Genomic DNA, 19,087 nt, shown 5'->3' with positions numbered 1-19,087 from the left:
TCACACTGAGGCAGCATGACTTGCAGAGCTACTGCCTCAGGCGACCTGGACACCACAGCAGCGGCAACGACTTGCAAAACGGCTTCTCTATAGAAGTTAATGCAAGTCGCCCCCAAAGTCGTACAGGAACCTTTTTCTAAGTCATGTCGCTCCGATTAGAACGGTTCCATTGTACAGAACAGGACGCGACTTGTCAGGCCGCTAAGTCGCCTGACAAGTCGTCTCAGTGTGAATCGGCTCTAAGTTCAGTCCATTGATATGTATTGACATTGTATCTCTTTGATCTTTTCTTGGCAGACTGCCCAGAGAGGAGAAACAAGTCCCTCCATGGAAGACTTGAGGCAACTTGCATTGACTTCTATTACAGAAGTAATTTGCAAGTGGAGCTGAAGTTATAATCTGCCTTTTTTAGCAGCACAATCGGCTGATGCCGATTAATTAAAAAACGCCAAATATCAGCCGATATATCGGTCGACCTCTAGTAAAAATGTTTAAAAATAAATAAATAACAAACATGTCTATACTTACCTGCTCTGTGAAATGGAATTGCACAGAATGGCCGCGAACCTCCTCTTTTTTTTCGGACTCTCCATCAGCGCTCCTGGCTCCTCCCCCTCTATCCAGTGCCCCCATGGGAAGCCGCTTTCCATGGGGGCACTCTTGCTTGCTCATCCCCGAGCTCCACGGCTGCATTCATTGACATAGATAGTGGGACTCGGCCCCTCCCCCTGCTTTCTCATCACTGACTTTGACAACACTGGGAGCCAATGGAGCCCCGGTGCCCCAGCAAAGCCAGCAAGACCCAGAAGTGAGGGGAGAGAAGAGCTGCAGACGTGCACAGAAGTGGATTGAATGAGGGCTTAGGTAAGTAAAAGGGGGACTGAGGGGGTCAGTGGGGGAAAATTACCCTTACGTTGATGGCCTGTGGGAAGAATGCCCTCCTTACAGTGGTGGTCAGACTGTCACCCTTAGGACTAGTTTACACTTGCTTCAAAACATCGGCATTGGACAGGCTTTCTTAAAGCTCTCTGAATGCCAGTCAAAGCCCCGTCACTAATTAAAATGGTTAGCTTACAGTCTTGTTTACACCTTGCATTTTGCTTAGCTTCAAAAATGATACCCCATGTCACTTTAGTGGTCCTTCAAATAGTCTTCAAAGCTTCCATAGCACTCTATGACAAAGCTCACTTGAAGCACCTGCAGCTTTTGAGAGGCATTAATTCAGCTTTAGCTGCACATTATTTTGGAGACATATCCGGTATGAGATCTCCAAACACACACGGGGCATCTGTCAAGCTTCAACACTGCTTCAAAAGAGCATCATGGAAGCGTCACTGACTGCATTAAAAACACATCATAAAAGCATGTTGAAGCGGTAGGCACTTTAATGTGTGAAGCTAAAGCAAGTGTAAATGAGCTTTTTAGAGATCGCTGAGGGGATCATTGGTGCTATGCAGCTGGCTCTGCCTAGTGGTTCTGGAACTATGCAGGCACCATCAAATGGGAAGTCAATCAGTCACAGCTCAAGGGTCTTCTAGCAGCATCTGGAGGAAAGGAGCCATGGAGAATGGCTGCCCTATGACATAGCAGAGGTATACATTAGAGGAAATGTTTCCATGTCTGTATCCGTATCTCTAAAAAAATAAAGGGACTTATGAATGTAGTAGTTCTTAGATATTTGGACTACACTGCCACCTTCAGTAGGTTTGGTCTCCTGTAGGTAGCAGAAAAAAAACAAATTTACCGTATATACTCGAGTATAAGCCGAGATTTTCAGCCTCTTTTTTGAGGCTGAAAGTGCCCCCCTCGGCTTATACTCGAGTCATCGCTGTCTGTCTGCCCGATCAGCGTGTCGAGCAGACAGACAGCGGCCATTCTAGGATTCAAAGGCCGCGCCTCCGTCTCCGCCTTCGCCTGTGATAGGCGGAACACTGAATTTCCCAGCAGTCTGTGTTCCGCCTATCACGGACGTCCTCTCATCCTCGTCCGTAGTATGAGGATGAGCGGACGTCCATGATAGGCGGACCACTGACTGCTGGGAAATTGAGTGTTCCGCCTATCACGGACATCCGATAGGCGGAACACTCAATTTCCCAGCAGTCAGTGGGAAATTGAGTGTTCCGCCTATCACCGACGGAGGCGCGGCTTTTGAATCCTAGAATGGCCACCGACGAAGAGCTGCGGGACGGGCCGGGACGCAGGCCGGGACGGGCCGCAGGCCGGGACGGGCCGCAGGCCGGGACGGGCCGCAGGCCGGGACGGACACAGGCTGGACGGACACAGGCAGGCTGGACACAGGTAGGCTGCACGGACACACACACACACACACACACACACACACACACACACACACACACACACACACGGATGCATGCACACACAGGGATGGATGGACACACACGGATGCATGGACACACACACACACACACACACGGATGCATGCACACACACAGGGATGGATGGACACACACACACACGGATGCATGGACACACACGGATGCATGGACACACACACACACGGATGCATGGACACACACAGGGATGGACGACACACAGGGATGGACAGGCATGTCTCACCCTCGGCTTATACACGAGTCAATAATTTTTTCCAGTTTTTTGGGGGTAAATTGGGGACCTCGGCTTATATTCGGGTCGGCCTATACTCGAGTATATACGGTAATAAAATTCCTGTGTCCTTCAATGGACTGAAAAAAGATTTTATGGTAAATACAAAAATCTTATTCTTCTTACCATCCATTGAGGGACATGGTAATGTAGTGATTCTACAGTATTCCAAACCTCCTGAAGGTAGATTAACCCACATTTTTAGGATTTGCTACATTCTTACTCGATGGACTTTAAAAAAAAATATTTTTTGTGTTCTTTTGTTGCTTTTACTCCTGTATCTGAGCAATCGAAGAGCAACAAAGTCTTAGTGTGGCATAACAATACCCTAAAACTGCTGTCTGCCTCTTCTTTATAGGTCATTATTATGTCTGCCACAATGGATGTGGATCTGTTTTCAGAGTATTTTAATGGGGCCCCTGTTCTGTATCTGGAAGGTAGGCAACATCCCATTCAGGTCTTCTACACCAAACAACCCCAAAGTGATTACCTCCAAGCTGCACTGGTTACAGTCTTCCAAATCCACCAGGTAATATGAAAAAAAATCAGTTTCTTGCTCATAGCTGTGTTTTGAAATTTTGAATCTGGTGACTGCGATTTTGGGTCCAATGACCGTGTGTATGTACCAAAGGTTGTTTCAAGCTAACAAGACATGAAGGTTCATAGCATAGATGTTTAAAGTGACTTTATTACCACAGGGTCACTTTTAGTGAAAGAACAGGCTCCATACTTGCCTTCACAGTGGCTCATGTATTGAAATGCTGCTGATTCACTTCACCCTGTCTGCACTTTCAGGTATGTAAAGTACCAGTTCCCTCCACTGGTTCTTAAGACACTTTGGGAACCACAGCGTGTGGTGGGGATATTACCTTCTGCGGCTATGGTGTTCTTTGAGTACAAGTGACCTGTGGTGACAGGGTTATTTTAAAGAGCACATGCATGATAAGCAGGCATCTCCTGGTGCCCCCTATCACTTATTTTGCAAAGTGTCTGGATTACAATTTTTTGCAAACCCATTCTGCTCTTCTTGACTTCCTATTCCTATTCCTAGCAAAAAGGAGAGCAGAAAGCAGTAGGCTATACAGAAGAAACCTTCTTGTATTGGAACATCTAGGCTCTAAATTGTGTCTGTATTATCATGGAGGCAACGAATATGTGTGGCCACAGATGCCCTTTTTAAGACCCCTTTCACACTGGGGCACTTTGCAGGTGCTACAGAGCTAAAAATAGTGCCTGCAAAGCGCCCTGCAATAGCCGCTGCTTTGTCTCCAACGTGAAAGCCCCGAGGGCTTTCACACAGGAGCGGTGCGCTAGCAGGACGGTAAAAAAAGTCCTGCTAGGAGCATCTTTGAAGTGGCGAAGGAGCAGTGTGCATACCGCTCCTGCCCATTAAAATTAATGGGGCAGCGCGGCTATACTGCCAGCAAAGCGCCTCTGCAGAGGCGCTTTGCTGTGGTTTTTAGCCCTTTCTCGGCCACTAGTGGGGATAAAACTGCCCTCTAGTGGCCGAATAGCGCTTCAAATCTGACGGTAAAGCGCCGCTAAGAATATCGGCGCTTTACCGCCGATGCACCTCCCATCCCAGTGTGAAAGGGGTCTAAGAGTGCAGTAAACATGATTTTAGAAAGTTCTCCCTTAACCAGCTCCCCTCTTACCCTTGTTCACCCCATGTGGACCAGAGCAGTGTTCTGTACAAATGAACAAACAAAAAAAAAAAAAAAAAAAAAAAAAAATGTTTAAATATTAATGGTTAATGAAATAGAAAAAAAAAACAGCAGAAAAATGGAATGTTTAGTTACGGCTGATTAGGGTAAATTAAAGCCTAGTACACACCACCGTTGAGTTGAATGGAAAAGAACTGACCCCTCCAGTCAGAGCCGCTGAACTAACAATCCAGTGTTGGTACAGGGATCTCCCCTGCTGTTCTATTGTGTTCTAACGGAGATGGACTCCCCCACCCAAATTCTCCTGGCAGCTCACTCAGCCATTGGCAGAGGAGCAGAAGGACTGGACATTGTTATATTCTTTCTTTTCTTTTTTTCTTCTATAAACCATGTTATATGTAATTGCAATGTGCCTTTGAACTTGATGCTTCAGTAGAGCCAGTTCCCTAGCACAGCCCCTCTCTCCTTGTATGTTAGCCCTCATCTCTCCTGGGATCTCTGTGCTGGCCGAGGTTCTCCATCTTTCTCCTCACCTTCCTACATAATCTATGTACCTGCTGGGGGTAGAATGAAGGAATACTATAGAGTGTCATGTAAATGACAGCTCTAGATTTGCTGCAGCTTTTGACATCACTTCCAAGATGACGGTGCATAAGCAGCAGTTTCAGTCCTGTTGGATAACCCACACGAGAGGCTTTAGAGGTAAATGGCCTGCCTAAAATATGCTAAATGCATGTATCTTTTCTTTATAAGATGATGATTGTAGAAATGAAAAGTCTGGCGACAGGATCCCTTTAATAGTAAACTGCACAACTTGTGATAAATTGTTTCCATGTAATGCTTAAATGTTTATTCCTGCAGGAGGCACCTGCTTCTCATGACATACTAGTGTTTCTGACCGGCCAGGAAGAAATTGAAGCAATGACTAAGACCTGCAGAGACATAGCAAAGCATCTTCCAGATGGCTGCCCACAGATGACAGTAATGCCTCTTTATGCATCTTTACCACACTCTCAACAGCTTAGAGTATTTCAGAATGCGCCCAAGGTAAATAAAAAGCAACAGTATTATTTGCAAATGTTTCTGTCAACCTAAATCTGATTGCAGTGTGGATCTTTAATCTAGGATGAGCCACACTGTTAAAATAACTATTTGTACATTGTATTTGCCATTTGCATTATCATGGTAATTTCTTCATCCGTAAATTAAATTCTAGATCTCTTTCAGGATCACCGCAAGGTTATTCTTTCGACCAACATTTCTGAGACGTCCATCACTATAACAGGAATCAAATATGTTGTAGATACAGGCATGGTGAAAGCAAAGAAGTACAACCCAGGTATGAAAATTTATTTGGAGGTTAAACATGAGAACGTTATTAATAGAATAAACTATCCGCATATACTTTTTTGCTGCAAAATCAGTGCATTTCAGTACTACCCTGTGTATCTGCTGCTGTTCCAGTTCCTGCTTATAGGGGATTGGGTATTGCTCTTATCCGCCTCCCACAATGTAATTTCTAATACAGGCATAGTAAAAGCAAAGCCGTACAAACCCAGGTAAGAAAGTATTTGGAGATTAGGCATGAGAACATCATTGGTGTAAACTCCTGGTGCCTGGCCTGTGGTATATGATGAGTGGCACTTGGACCTCAGCAGTTTGTAGTGGGAAAACATGTTCCCAGTTTCATATTGTCTTCTGCAGCATGTCCCCAGCCAAAAATTGTAGCATGTCCACACTCTTTGCCCCTCATTTCCACTATTAGGACTGCAGTTTCTGACAGTCCTCTCAAGCATTTCATATATTAAACATTATTTAAGGCCCTTTGGTGATGTCACGCGCTGCATTTGAGGCCCCCTTTAGCTCCTAAGTAGACAACCATTGGTGTAAACTTACCAGAAAAATGATTTTTGCTGCAGAATCATTGCATTTCTACCCAGAGTATCTGCTATTATTCAAGCTCCTGGTAGTGGAGATTAGGCATTGCCCTGTTTCACATCCCATAATGTAATTTCTGGTGCCGCAGTGATCTATGTGAGTGAGCACATGCAAGGGCAAATTTAAAAATATTACAATTAAAATACCAGTTATGGGGTACTTTGACAGAACTACACTTCACTGAATTTGTAGCAAGAGGTATGTGGAGATATTTATGTATCCTCTGTCTGAGAGGGAATCTCCCCAAAGGGATATAGACAGCCTACAAAACTGACAGGGGTTTTAACTCTTCCCAAATCAAAAAAAGTTATGGCTTTAGATACATTTAAACCCTTTCCCACCACCACCACCTCCAAGCCCTTTATAAACTTATAGATGCTGGGAGGCAGAGGTGGGCATTCAGGTCAAGTGATTGGCGGTCACGTAATCTGAAAGCTCCCAATCTCAAGTATGCATCTGGAGATATCCGGTCCCTGCTGGTGACTACTGGGAGTGCACAGGGTGCGCTCTCAGCACAGTTTTGTGTTTACATAGGGCCGTATATATGCAGCCTCTCTGGGTTAAAGCCCACCCACTGAGAGGCTGCATATATGTGTGTGGCCGGCAGGAAGAGGTTAAGTTAAAGAACAATTTGTGGCAACAAGCATTCTGTAAGTAAACAGATGTGCTAAAGTAGGAACATTAACACAGTTTACCTTTTGTGTTCTATTGGTTCCCCTGCAGTGTTCCAGCATTGCCAGCAGGTTCACTCCAGGATCAGCAAATTAAACCAAGTGGAGTAAATTGGTTCAGTACAGCTATGCCTGGATGAAGGCATGAATAATTCCTGTCTCTACAGGTTTAATTTCACATTTTGACTGGATTTAAACTTTATCCCATTTGTTATGTGATTTTTTATTTTTTTTGTCTTTTTTTGGGTAGAAATATATATAAAAAAAAAAAAAAAAAAATCGCCTCCCTGGTTAATACAATGAATCTGAAAATGTTCATGTTTCATTGTTTTACATAATGTATATGGAACCTTCAAGTTCAATTATTTAATTACAAACAATCCAGGTGCATTACTGGCTAAATATAGTCACCTGAACTGATTTATGTTGATCGTCTTTGAAGTAGCAGGAGGAGAACTCTGTGTGTAATGTACACTTGCATACTAGGCGATTAGCCTCGGGTCGTGGGTCTCTGGGAGCTGTGCGCAGAGGGCACAGGTGCACCGTCCAGCCCTGCTGCTGCTAGCTTGTGAAACTCTATAAGAGACTGAAAACTACTGCGGCTGGACAGTGCGCCTAGTGTGGTACTTGTTTTTCAGACAGTATGTGCCCAGGGACAAATGCCCAGACTGCACACTGATTGTTTAAAGTTTGGGTCAGATTTTTTTTTGCCTCATCATTAGGCCTAATGCACACATGACACAGGACATTTTTATAGCTGCTTCTAGGTGTGTCTGACGTTTTTTTTTCCTGCCTCTAAATGCCTTTCCATGTTAGCCTATGTGTCCATGCACACACAGGCTTTTAGCCGCATTTACAGGCAGGAAATAAGACCCACTGCCAGCGCATCCAGGAGCAGCAGATTTTGGGCAGAAAAGGGGTCAAGTTAATGTGGAAGATGCTGACACCTAAGGAAATTCTGCAGAAGGCCGCAAACAGTTGCCAAAGGAGAATTTTTGAGTGGGGAAGATGGGGTGGAAATTACTGATTTTACCCCGTATTCACCTTTCAACTCTTTATCCACATATGCCTCCTTAATCCATGTGTGCATTAATGGCCCTCATCTTTGAACTTTGACAGCACATCACAGGCAGAAGATTAACATTATTATGATTATTATTTACAGGATTTATATAGCACCAACCGTTTGTGCAGCACTTTACAAAATACATGTAGAAGTTCCCATATGAGCATGGCTTGTTTTCTAACTTAAATATATGTTTGTATCTTCAGACAGTGGTCTTGAAGTGCTTGCAGTGCAGAGGATATCAAAAGCCCAGGCCTGGCAGCGTACAGGTAGAGCTGGTAGAGAGGACAGTGGGATATGCTATAGACTCTATACGGAAGATGAGTTTGAGAAGCTAGAGAAAATGACTGTACCAGAAATACAGAGGTAAGCTTGTAAACAAATTCATAGCTCTCTATACAAAAAAGTAGTGATTTGATTGAAGAATGCCTAAAGGTTTAATGATGGCTAATATATTTGAATTTGTCATTATTGCTCCATCATCCATCAAAAAACACAGCTTTATGGATAGGAAGCAATCAAGAGTTATACTGCTACCTTCAAAGGAAATGGACAATAGGCTGAAGGTCAAGGATGCAGTGGGGGGCAGTGCTGAAGCAAAGGAATATCCTTGTTTTGTAGTCTAAACTGGCTGGGCATTTTTAGACTGGAGCTAACACTTTTCTTTATTTCCTTGGGCTGTGTTTTTATGTCTTCTTTTTTTTTTTTTTTATTTGGTGGCCAGGCAGTGTTTCTGCCTAAACTATCATTTGAAACTTCCCAATATTTCTCCAGAGGCCAGCTTTTACTGGACATGTGCAACAGCCCTTCCTGTCTGTACGCTGTCATGTGTGGAAGTTCTGAGTCTCTGAGGCAGTTCTCTTCAAAGATGGCTCTGCTCTGTAGTCCTGGGCTTCATAGCTTTTACCAGGTCTCAGTTTAACCATTCCCAGCAGCTGCCATCAGTGATAAGTGTTCACAGAGCCTTCCTGCCGCATTTACACCTAGTTCTGGCAAACCATAAGTATTCCTTGGGGATTGGGTACATAACCTTTTTTGGGTGTGAGCAATACTTCTGACACAGACTATTTCTAAACTGTCCCTTTCTTCCTCTTCCTATCTTACAAATAGATGATTTTTCGTCTGTTAAACAAAATGTTATGTATTAAAAGGAAACTGTTTATTTTCTGACCAAGATTGTATGTTCTACTTAAAAATGAGAGGATTCCACTGTTACTTCACCTACCATGGTGTCTTGCCTTGGTTCTCATAGAACTAAATGTCCCCACAAGGTTTTTATACTTGATCCCCTATGCAGTGTATTTACCTTCAATGATTGGAAACAACCATGTAAACAATTCCTTGCCAGTAAACTATTCCAGGCACTCTGCCCCTTTTCGCGGTAATTTTTTTAACAAAATGGTTTACTCTTCCTCCAGAGGTTGAATCTCCAGTGTCTAACCTTAACAAGGCTCTGACCATTTCTATCAAAGATGCTCCATCTTTAGGGACCCTAATGGCAAAAAAAAGTAGCATTTCCTTAATCCATCTACTCCCTAAAAGGATTGGCCCTTCAACTTTTGCTTGCCACTGCTCTTTAAAGTGGTTGTTAAGCCACTCTAACCTGTATACACCATCAGCACTGCCTCCTATTGTAGTATCCCCCTCTGTCTGTGATTTTATAGAAAGAAATGCTGCAAATACTTAATTTCACTGCCGAGATTGCGATCACATGACTGGCCAGCTTTCTCCTTTCCTCCTTTGCGAGATGCAGCTGGCAGGGCTGAGATTCCCCTGCTGATGTCAGTCTGTAGGGGAGGAGGAGAGAATCGGCTGGCCATGCAATTTCGGCTCTCAAATGAGATATTTACAGCATTTATATTTATAAATCATTCACAGAGGGGGACACTGGAATAGGAGGCAGTGCTGATGGTGTATACAGGTTAATGTTATGAGAGCAGCAGGAGGGAGAGGGGCTGCTCACACACAGAGGGAGAGGGGAGGGCGGAGGAGGACATAGGAGCAGAGAGGAGAGCAGTTGGCAAGCTGCTGACGAAGGAGGCACATAAACAGACTACGGTGTCAGGGCTCAGTAGCCATTTTACACCGTGGTCAGTTTACAGAGGGTGAGGAGAAACTGGCAGGATCAGCCAGTTTTTTTAGGTGTTCCAGGGGGCCAAATGACACAGGACAAGCACTATGTCATATAACATGCTTTAAAGGAGCAGGATCCTTTTTTTTGAGGGGGGTGGGGTTAACGAACGCTTTAACAAACTGGTCAGAATTGCAAAGTAAAGAACAGGCTCTCTGCTTGTGTTGATCCTCACTTTATTGATATTGTTGACCAGTTGACGAATACAATTTTTTGTGTGATATCTTGCTGGGTGCTAGCTGTGTTTTATCTCTGGGATCCCATTTCTTCATTTCAAATTCACAGAGCAATCTGGCTTAATTGCTTGTCGGCAGAGCAAGTGGCCTTGTTATGACTACCCTTCAGCAATTTGCTGAATTAAATAAAGTAATTGGGGATCAGAATACTTATCCAGTTGCTTTATATTTAGAATAAGGATAAGGATCAGTGGCACAGGTCAGAACCTTCCTATTTCACATTTTTTTTTTTTTTTTTTTTTGATCCTTTAAGTCAGGTTCAAATTCCCATACATTTTCTTCCCCTCTGGCCCTCATACATTCTTGCCAGCAACAAATTTGCCTCAGCATGAAGGCTTGCCCCAGCATTTCAATCCACCATTGGTGGAGGGGTATCTAATGGCCTTAATGGACATTTGGGAAGTTTGCATAGCCAGCATTTAGGTGCAGGAGATTGTTCCTACAGGTTACATAATTAAGTTTACCTTCTGTCCTTCACGTCAATATTGCGTTTTGCATTTACCTGTGTCTCGGTAACATCGGATGGACATTCTTTCAGCCATATGGAGATTTGTTAAAACCTGGACATTAACCTTCCCATTCCTGCAGCCAAAATATTTTTTTCTTCAAATCTGTGTACAGTTCCATAACCCAAAGAAGGCCTTCAGCTCCATCTTGGATTCGAAGGCTCTCAACGCCTTTCCTTAACTGAAGATATTGCCTCATCTGTTTTTGAAGGATCAAAAGCATTCCAACCCACTCTTATAGCTGTAAATTGGCCTCACTGAGTGTGGTATGCCTTATTTGTTTGTTAGCCGACGCGCTGTGGCTGTTACCAGATTGGCCTGGTCTATTATATTGAAAACTGATCTTCCACCCTGCTTCTCGATCGCTGGCCTTGACAGTTTGGCTATTTCAATACAGGTTCTGAGAGACAGGAACATTGCAAATTCAGTTATCTTGACCATGCTTAAAGCGATAATAAACCACTGAGGAAAAGAAAAACCCGCAAGACAATAGAATAATCTACTAGTATGCATTGCGTACTTTACATACATTATGAAATACCTTAGAACGAAGCTCCTGCAGCGTGCTCGGTCACCGCAGATGGGGGCGAGATGGTCCTTCGCTCTGTCTTCCGGGTTCGGGGGCTCTGGCACTGTGAGTGGCCAGAGTCTCAATTACGTCACGCCATTCCGGCACGAACCGCTGGATCTTCAGACGCATGCACCACTGATGTCAGCGGCTGCATGCAGATTGAATTTCTCCTAAACCGTAACTACAGGTAAGCCTTATTATAGGCTTGCCTGTAGGTAAAAATTACCAAGCGGGGTATACAACCACTTTAAAGTGTCTGCTTTTTTTTTCAATAAAAATAACAAATTTGTTATATTTACCTGCTCTGTAGCAGTGGTTTTGCACAAAGCAGCCAGGATCCTCCTCTTCTTGGGTCCCTCTTCAGCTCTCCTCACCCCTCCCTCCCGTTGAGTGTCCCCATTGAAAGCCGTTTGCTATGGGGGCACCTGAGCCGAGCTGAAGCTCTGTGTATCCATTCAGAAATGGGCCCTGCACCCTCTCTCTCCACATTGGCTAACTGAATTTGACAGCAGCAGGAGCCAATGGCGCCGCTGCTGTGCCTTAGCCATAGAATGCATTAGGATAAAAAAAAACCTGCCTTTACTAACCCCTTTAAAAACGTGTAATTCTACCTTCTATTGCACGCAATAAAAAAAATTTCACTTAAAAAAATAATTTTATTTGTGTAAGACATTGAAAGTTTTCCCTATGTATCTATTCAGACGCTCGTGTTCTTATTTTTTTTTTTTCCCCTTTTTGTTTGGTGTAAAACAATGTCTTCTCACTTGTTTCTGTTTTTTTTAATTGTGAATAATGTTTTGTATTTTTGCACAGGTGTAATCTAGCCAGTGTGATGCTGCAACTTCTGGTTCTGAGAGTTCCGAATATTCTTACATTTGATTTTATGTCCAGGCCCTCTCCAGGTGTGTGCAAAATCTATACAACTTGGCTCATTTTATACGGAAAGTCTTTAAACTTTAACCCTTTTGCTTTTAGGTCCTGCACTTCACTTCTAAACTTAGGTGGCCAGGCTGTTTTCGCAAATTTTACCTTTATTTTTTTAGTTTCCCTTTAAGCTTTCAGAGTTTTTGAAAGACCCCTCCCCAAGCCATACATTTTCTGAAAGCACTGACCAGTAGAATAAAAGGAAGGTGCTACTGATTTTTTTAGGTCTTGTGAAATTTGCGTAAATGTCTATCAAAACATACATTATTTTCGCTAAAAGTACACTAAGATCATTATTAGTGAATACATACATGGCAAAATTTTCAAAATTTCTGCTAAATTCCTACTAAATATAAAAGCTAAAACTGTATTGAGTTAGTACATAACAAATATTTGTACATTTTTTAAATTGTGCCTTTTTATGAAATGGTGCAAAACTGTAAATAAAAACAACTTACTCTAAAAATCTGAGGTTGTAAAAGACACCCTACCCATACGTTTTCTGAAAGCACATGATCTGTAGAATAAAACTGCATTAGTTGAGCAAATGTTCACCAAATTGTTAGTTTCACAAAAAATACATTAAAATCATTATTAGTGCACACAAACACAACATAATTTACAAAAATTGCTGCTAAATTGCTACTAAGGCCTTGTTCACATGGGGCATACTGAAGTGTATACCCATGGAGGTCCGTGTTTTATCTGCACAGGGATGCCCAGGTGTTCCGTGCAGGCAGTCCCATTCATGTCAATTGGGATGAGACTTTGGTGAGAGATCAGAGGTCTAAATAGACCCCTGATACCTCTTTAAGATAGTGAAAGGGACTATAGACATTCCCTCTCTCTGCAGCTTGAGCTGCACTGTACATGAATAAAGAGTCTGTATATAGACTCATATTCATTCATAAACTGACACAGTAAACGTGGGTGGTAAACACATGCTTACCAACCCGTCCTTCCACCGCTCTGCAGTCTGACAGCTTGTGTCCTGTCTTCAAGCTGCAGGAGGTAGAGGAGGGAATGGCAGGCAGCAGAACAGGGATGGATGCTATAAGATTGGTGGGGTGAGGGGCATTGTGGGGGGAGGTTGGAGCACCAGGGGTGGGGAGGGGGGGTGTATGTGTCTATTTTTATAGATCCTGTGGCTGTCCTGAAGCCAGTCAGATGGGCGGGAAGCCAGCGGCTGCAAGGTAGCTACAGGGGACAATAAGCTTATAGCAGAAGGAGGAATGTCGGGGGCGTACAGACCTGACCAGCTGGAAGCAGTCCTGTAGGTCTGTATGGACCTGGCAGTGAAAGGGTTAAACCAGCCAGTACACTTTATTTCCTTTTATAAGCTGGAGAACCCTCTTCTGTGCCCCTATCCAATTTAGCTATAGTTTATTACTAGAGCCTGACTTTTTTAATCCTGGATTTTCAAACCCTTTCAAGTGTCATTGCACTTTCCAGTGCGATATCTTTAATGGCCGGTAGGCGCACTCTCACTGGGCAGGAGGATGATAGTAAGTGGAGCAATTAAGAAAAGTCATGCCTAAACAATATGCAGCATAGATATGCTCAAAAGGCTTTTGAGGTAAATAAAAGTAATATCAGACCTATTTTGGTATCTAGCTTTGGGCAGGACAAAAAATGACAAAATAAATGTTGTAAAGTATGTTTCATATTTTGTGACTCAGACACTACAGAAGACTCTATTCAAGGCAATTTCTCTTACACCTTGTTTACATTTGTGGTTAGGGCGGTAATATGCATGGTTGAGCCACATTTTTACCACCTGCCAATTGCTCCACTTTAAGCTGTAAAGGCAGCAGATGGAGGTGTACACATGCTGTGGCCCGCATTGTAATGCCAGAATGGCAAAAGTTATGCCCAGATCATGTCCAGTGGGCATTACCACCCCTGAGCATGACACATTCAGACAAATAAGGGCTAGGTAGCAACCACCAAGGTGGTGTGGACTTTGAAATTAGAATGGGCAGTGAAGAGGCGATGTATAACACCTTCTAACTGCCTGTCATATGCACTTTTGGTCAGAAGGCTATCATGTTTAAACAAACCCTTAAGCAGTTCATTACTCTCAAGACATGCAGGTATCACAACAGTTGTGGTCCATACTTTATGTAATGCCTACTGTTGTAATTGAGTATGTTTGTCTTTTAGTAATAGAAATGCTCCAGACAGCTGCACACCTTGATCTACCTTGATTGCTTCTAATACAAGCAGGACACAAACGCAGTTGAGGGAAGAACAATTGGTTGACATGTTTTGTGCTCCTTTTATTACTTAATCCTAGCCATTTAGCGCTAAAGGGAGTGCAAATGCGTCAATCTGTTCTTTCCTTTCCCCACTGTGTCTGTGTCCTGTTTGTCTTAGAAGCAATCAAGGTGGATCGAGGTGTGCAGCTGCCTGGAACTTTTTTTTACGTTACTATGTGCAGTTGACAAAGCTGGGCTGGCACCTTTGTGGAGCGGTGTGTGAAAGTACAAAGAGGCGTACAGCTACATGGAGCGGGGCTTTCCATATGGCTGCCCTTTACCTGTTCTGTGGTAGTCCCATGTGGGTGCTGTGTTGCAGCTTGAGTGTTTGTAAACATTTTCATTTGACACCATTTTGCTTAGCTTTATATTTGTCTGGTTTTGTCATTGGATTGTATGTATGATTGTACTACTTGATATTTTGACACACAATAAAGCAGATTTAAGTTTAGTTTTGTGCGAAGAATTATTAGGGCGGTCAATTCATTCTGCTCTATCTAAAGTTTTTGTTGCTTTTGCCTTAAAGTGTGCAGAAATATCTAACTGTATTGTCAGATAGTGGAAAATGGGCACTTCTAGATGGCCGATTTTCTTTAGGGAATGAGAGAAATTCAAACTCTGGCATGATTGTCTATTGTTAGCGCTATATAAATTCTGTAACAGTTTATGCAGCGCTTTACAATGTGAAAAAGGGAGAAAATACAGATATAATACAATAAAATACAAGAGTATTAAGAGGGCCCTGCTCAGAAGAGCTTATAATCTAATAGGGTGGGGCAGGTGGTACAAAAGGTTGTAACTGTGGGGAATGAGCTGATGGAAGTGGTAAAAGATTAGTTGGAGACATGATAGGCTTTCCTGAAGAGATGAGTTCTCGGGGATCACCTGAAGGTAGCAAGAGTAGGGGATAGCTGGACAGGTGGAGGTAGCGAGTTCCAGAAGATGGGAAAGGCTCTGGAAAAATCCTGGAGACAAGCATGGGAGGAGGAGATGAGAGAGCTTGAGAGTAGGAGGTCTTGAAGAGCGGAGAGGACAATCTGGGTGACATTTGGAGACAAGATTGGTGATGTAGCTCGGGGCAGAGTTGTGAATGGCTTTGTATGTTGTGGTTAGTATTTTGAATTGAATTTGCTGGGTGATTGGGAGGGTTGGCAGACACTGAGCGGTTGGTAAGGTGTATAAGTCTAGAGGCAGCATTCATGATAGACTGAAGAGGGGTTAGCCTATGGAGAGGCAGGCCAATGAGAAGGGATTTGCAATAGTCAAGGCGAGAGATAACAAGGGAGTGAATGAGGAGCATGGTGGTTTCATTTGTTAAAAAGGGGCGAATTTTAGAGATGTTACGGAGGTGAAGTCTACAAAATTTTGACAAGGATTGGACTTGAGGCTGAAATGACAAGTCGGAGTCTAGGAAAATGCCTAGTACCCTGGCGTGAGGGGAGGGACTGATAGTTGCATTGTTGATTTTGATGGAAAAGTCAGGGAGGGGGGCACGGGCGGGGGGAATATTAATAGCTCGGAGAGATTTAAGAGAGATTTAATTTAAGGAAGTGGTGCGCTATCCATGCTGATATGTCAGTAATAGTAATGCGAGAGGAGACTGAAGGAGTGAGGTGAGTAGAGTAGACAGATTTGGGTGTCATTGGCGTATAAGTGGTATTGGAAGCCATGGATGGTTATCAAGTGACCAAGGGAGGAGGCGTAGATAGAGAAGAGAAGGGGTCCAAGAACAGAGCCTTGGGAAACCCCCCCACAGAAAGGGGCAATGGAGAGGAAGAGACAGAGTTGTAGGCGACACCGAAGGAGCGCTGTGATAGGCAGAGAACCAGGATAGAGCAGAATCTCTGAGGCCAAGGGAATGTAGTTTATTGAGAAGGAGCAGGTGGGGTGGTCAACAGTATCAAAGGCTGCAAGTCAAGTAGTAGAAGTATGGAGTACTGGCTGTTGGTTTTAGCAGTTAGTAAATCTTGAGTTTTAGTAAGGCAGTTTCCGTGGAATGCTGCAAGCGAAAGCCAGACTGTAAGGGGTCAAGAAAGTTATTTTCACTGAGGTAGGAGCTAAAACAGTTGTGGACTAAGTGTTCTAGAAGTTTAGAGGTGAATGAGAGCAATGAGATGGGTCTTAAGTTCAGGTTGGTGGGGTCCAATGAGGGCTTTTTAAGTATGGGAGTGATCTGCGCATGTTTTCGAGGGGGGTGGGGGGGAGGTGCCACTAGAGAGGGAGAGATTGAAGATAGATAGATGAAGAGGGTGACTGTAGTAGTTGTGAGGGAACAGGATCTAAGGGATAATTGGTTAGGTGGGCATCTGAGAGAAGTTTTGTAACCTCTTCAGTAGTAGACAATTAAAAAGAGGAGTGTTGAATGTGCTGTTAGGCAAGGTATGTTGGATGGGGAATGTGTACGCAGTGTCCTCACAAATTGTATCAATCTTGTCTTTGAAGTGATTAGCAATCTATTGGGTAGTGAGTTAGTGGGTAGAGGGGGTGGGGGACGAAGCAGAGAGTTAAAGGTTGAGAAGAGCCGACGGGGACTGGATGGAAAGGTATTAATATATGAGACAAATTAGGTTTGTTTGGCAGCAGGAATTGTATTTTAGGAGGGCAGATTTATATAGGGTGGGGTCTTGCAGGCATTTGGTTTTATGCCACAGTCGTTCAAGAGCATGGCAATGTCTCTTGAGATTTCTTTAGTTGTCAGTTTGCCAAGGTTGTAACGGTCAGGGCCTGATTCTCTGTGTGGTTATAGGATCAAGTGCATCTAGTGATGATGAGAGTGAACTGTTGTAGACAGAGGTGGCCAGGTCAGGACCGGACAGGGGAGAGATTGTCATATAGGTGGTCAGTAGCAGAATAGAGAAGAGTTGGTAATTGCTGCTTGGAGGGATGGGTGGTTGAAGGCAAGGATACAGTGAAACTAATGAGGTTGTGATCAGAGGGAGCAAAGGGGCTGTTGTTGAGGTTGCCAGGGTTGCAGAGATCGGAGACTATAAGGTCAAGGGTATTACCATTGGAGTGAGTGGACGTATGTGTCCATAGGGTTAGGTCAAACAATAAGGCGAGAAGTTTAGCTGCAGTTGGGCTGTTAACATTTAAATTTATAGGGAGACTAAGCAGGCATGCATTTCTCAATTGGTCATTATAGGGTCTGATTTGAGACACCAGAGGAAATGACCAATACCAGACCAGCTACAGACGCAGGCTACCTCTTGATCACTCAAGCCAAATGAGGTTGAGAATCAATCACCAGTAATGTTGCTATTGCAGTGTGGTTGTTCTACATCTAGCATTAAATATAGAAGCTTTGATATGGCTGTAGAAGACATTTACCAAAAATGATACAGCAATGTCAGTTCAGCAGAGTAGAGCGTACAGATGGATAGAAGACGGTTACCTGTAAAAAAAAAAAAAAAAGCAGATTACATTCCAGTGTGAATCATATTCATTTTGGAAGGGGGAATCTTTAATGTTTTATGCCATTTCTTTAGAACAACATTTATTTGAGGATTGTTAAAGGAAGTATGGTGTAACATTTATTGTAAATAAGTTTTTTTTTTTTTTCTATTTTAGATGCCATGCATGCTGCTATCGATCAGCTGGATCTTCTAGGTGCAATAGAGAGAAAGGAAGACCAGATCATCCTCACACCACTTGGAAGAAAGATGGCTGCTTTCCCTTTGGAACCACGTTTTTCAAAGGTAACTCCTTAAATACCTACTACCCTGTTCATTGTGAACCTGCATAGATTATAAATAGAAACATTTACAATAACCTGTCTTATAAAATTTTGCTTCCTATTTCCTTTTCAGACTATTCTCATTTCACCAAAATTTCATTGTACGGAAGAAATCCTGACTATTGTGGCTCTGCTTTCTGTGGACAGTGTTCTCCATAATCCTCCTGCTAAAAGAGATGACGTACAGGCAGCTCGCAAGAAGTTCATCTCCAGTGAAGGGGACCATATCACCTTACTAAATATCTATCGTGCTTTCAAAAGCCTGGGCAAAAATAAGGCAAGTGTCCCCGGATTAGGCAGAATTTACCTTTACTTTTTATGGAAAACTGACTAAAGTCAAGGTCATATTTATTGATTACCAACACAGGCTGTGGTCCAGGGTGACAGGGCAGCCACATATACAATACTGCTTACTCTAGCACATTTTTTTATTTCATATTTAGGACATAAAATACAGGTGAGTGTATGAATGATAAACGAAATGTATTGTTCCTCAGCACACACAGCCAGTGTTATACACATTCAAAGGTCATTAACCGCATGCCGACTGCCCTATAGCAGATTTTTTGGGCAGAATCACACACACATACATACGTATATACACCAATGACGGGGGTTGTTGGTCCCTGCCTTGGATGGACTCCTTTGGCTGAGAGGGTACTTTCTATGTGCCTGAGATTTTTACCGCTATGTGCGGTTCACACGCTGATGGGGGGAAAATGACAGGGGGAGATCTTACTCTTCACATATTTGATATGTCTTCT

The 19,087-nt window shown here is 43.2% G+C and overlaps 1 protein-coding gene across 1 annotated transcript in view; it reads left to right on the top strand.

Moving 5' to 3' along the window:
- Nucleotides 1-19,087, top strand: part of DHX33 (DEAH-box helicase 33) — a 51,560-nt gene that overhangs the window by 17,708 nt on the left and 14,765 nt on the right. Inside the window, exons 4-10 of the mRNA XM_077482340.1 lie at nt 2,984-3,154; nt 5,151-5,336; nt 5,517-5,628; nt 8,171-8,330; nt 12,222-12,310; nt 18,158-18,285; nt 18,397-18,600. Coding sequence (XP_077338466.1) covers nt 2,984-3,154; nt 5,151-5,336; nt 5,517-5,628; nt 8,171-8,330; nt 12,222-12,310; nt 18,158-18,285; nt 18,397-18,600 — 1,050 coding nt within the window. The remainder of the gene's footprint in view (nt 1-2,983; nt 3,155-5,150; nt 5,337-5,516; nt 5,629-8,170; nt 8,331-12,221; nt 12,311-18,157; nt 18,286-18,396; nt 18,601-19,087) is intronic.

Source organism: Lithobates pipiens, unplaced genomic scaffold, assembly GCF_037356315.1.
Source record: "Lithobates pipiens isolate NorthernLeopardFrog02 unplaced genomic scaffold, aLitPip1_a1.2 Scaffold_16, whole genome shotgun sequence".
Classification (NCBI taxonomy): domain Eukaryota; kingdom Metazoa; phylum Chordata; class Amphibia; order Anura; family Ranidae; genus Lithobates; species Lithobates pipiens.
The sequence above is the reverse complement of the archived record's forward strand: the minus strand, read 5'-3'. Positions and strand labels throughout refer to the sequence as shown.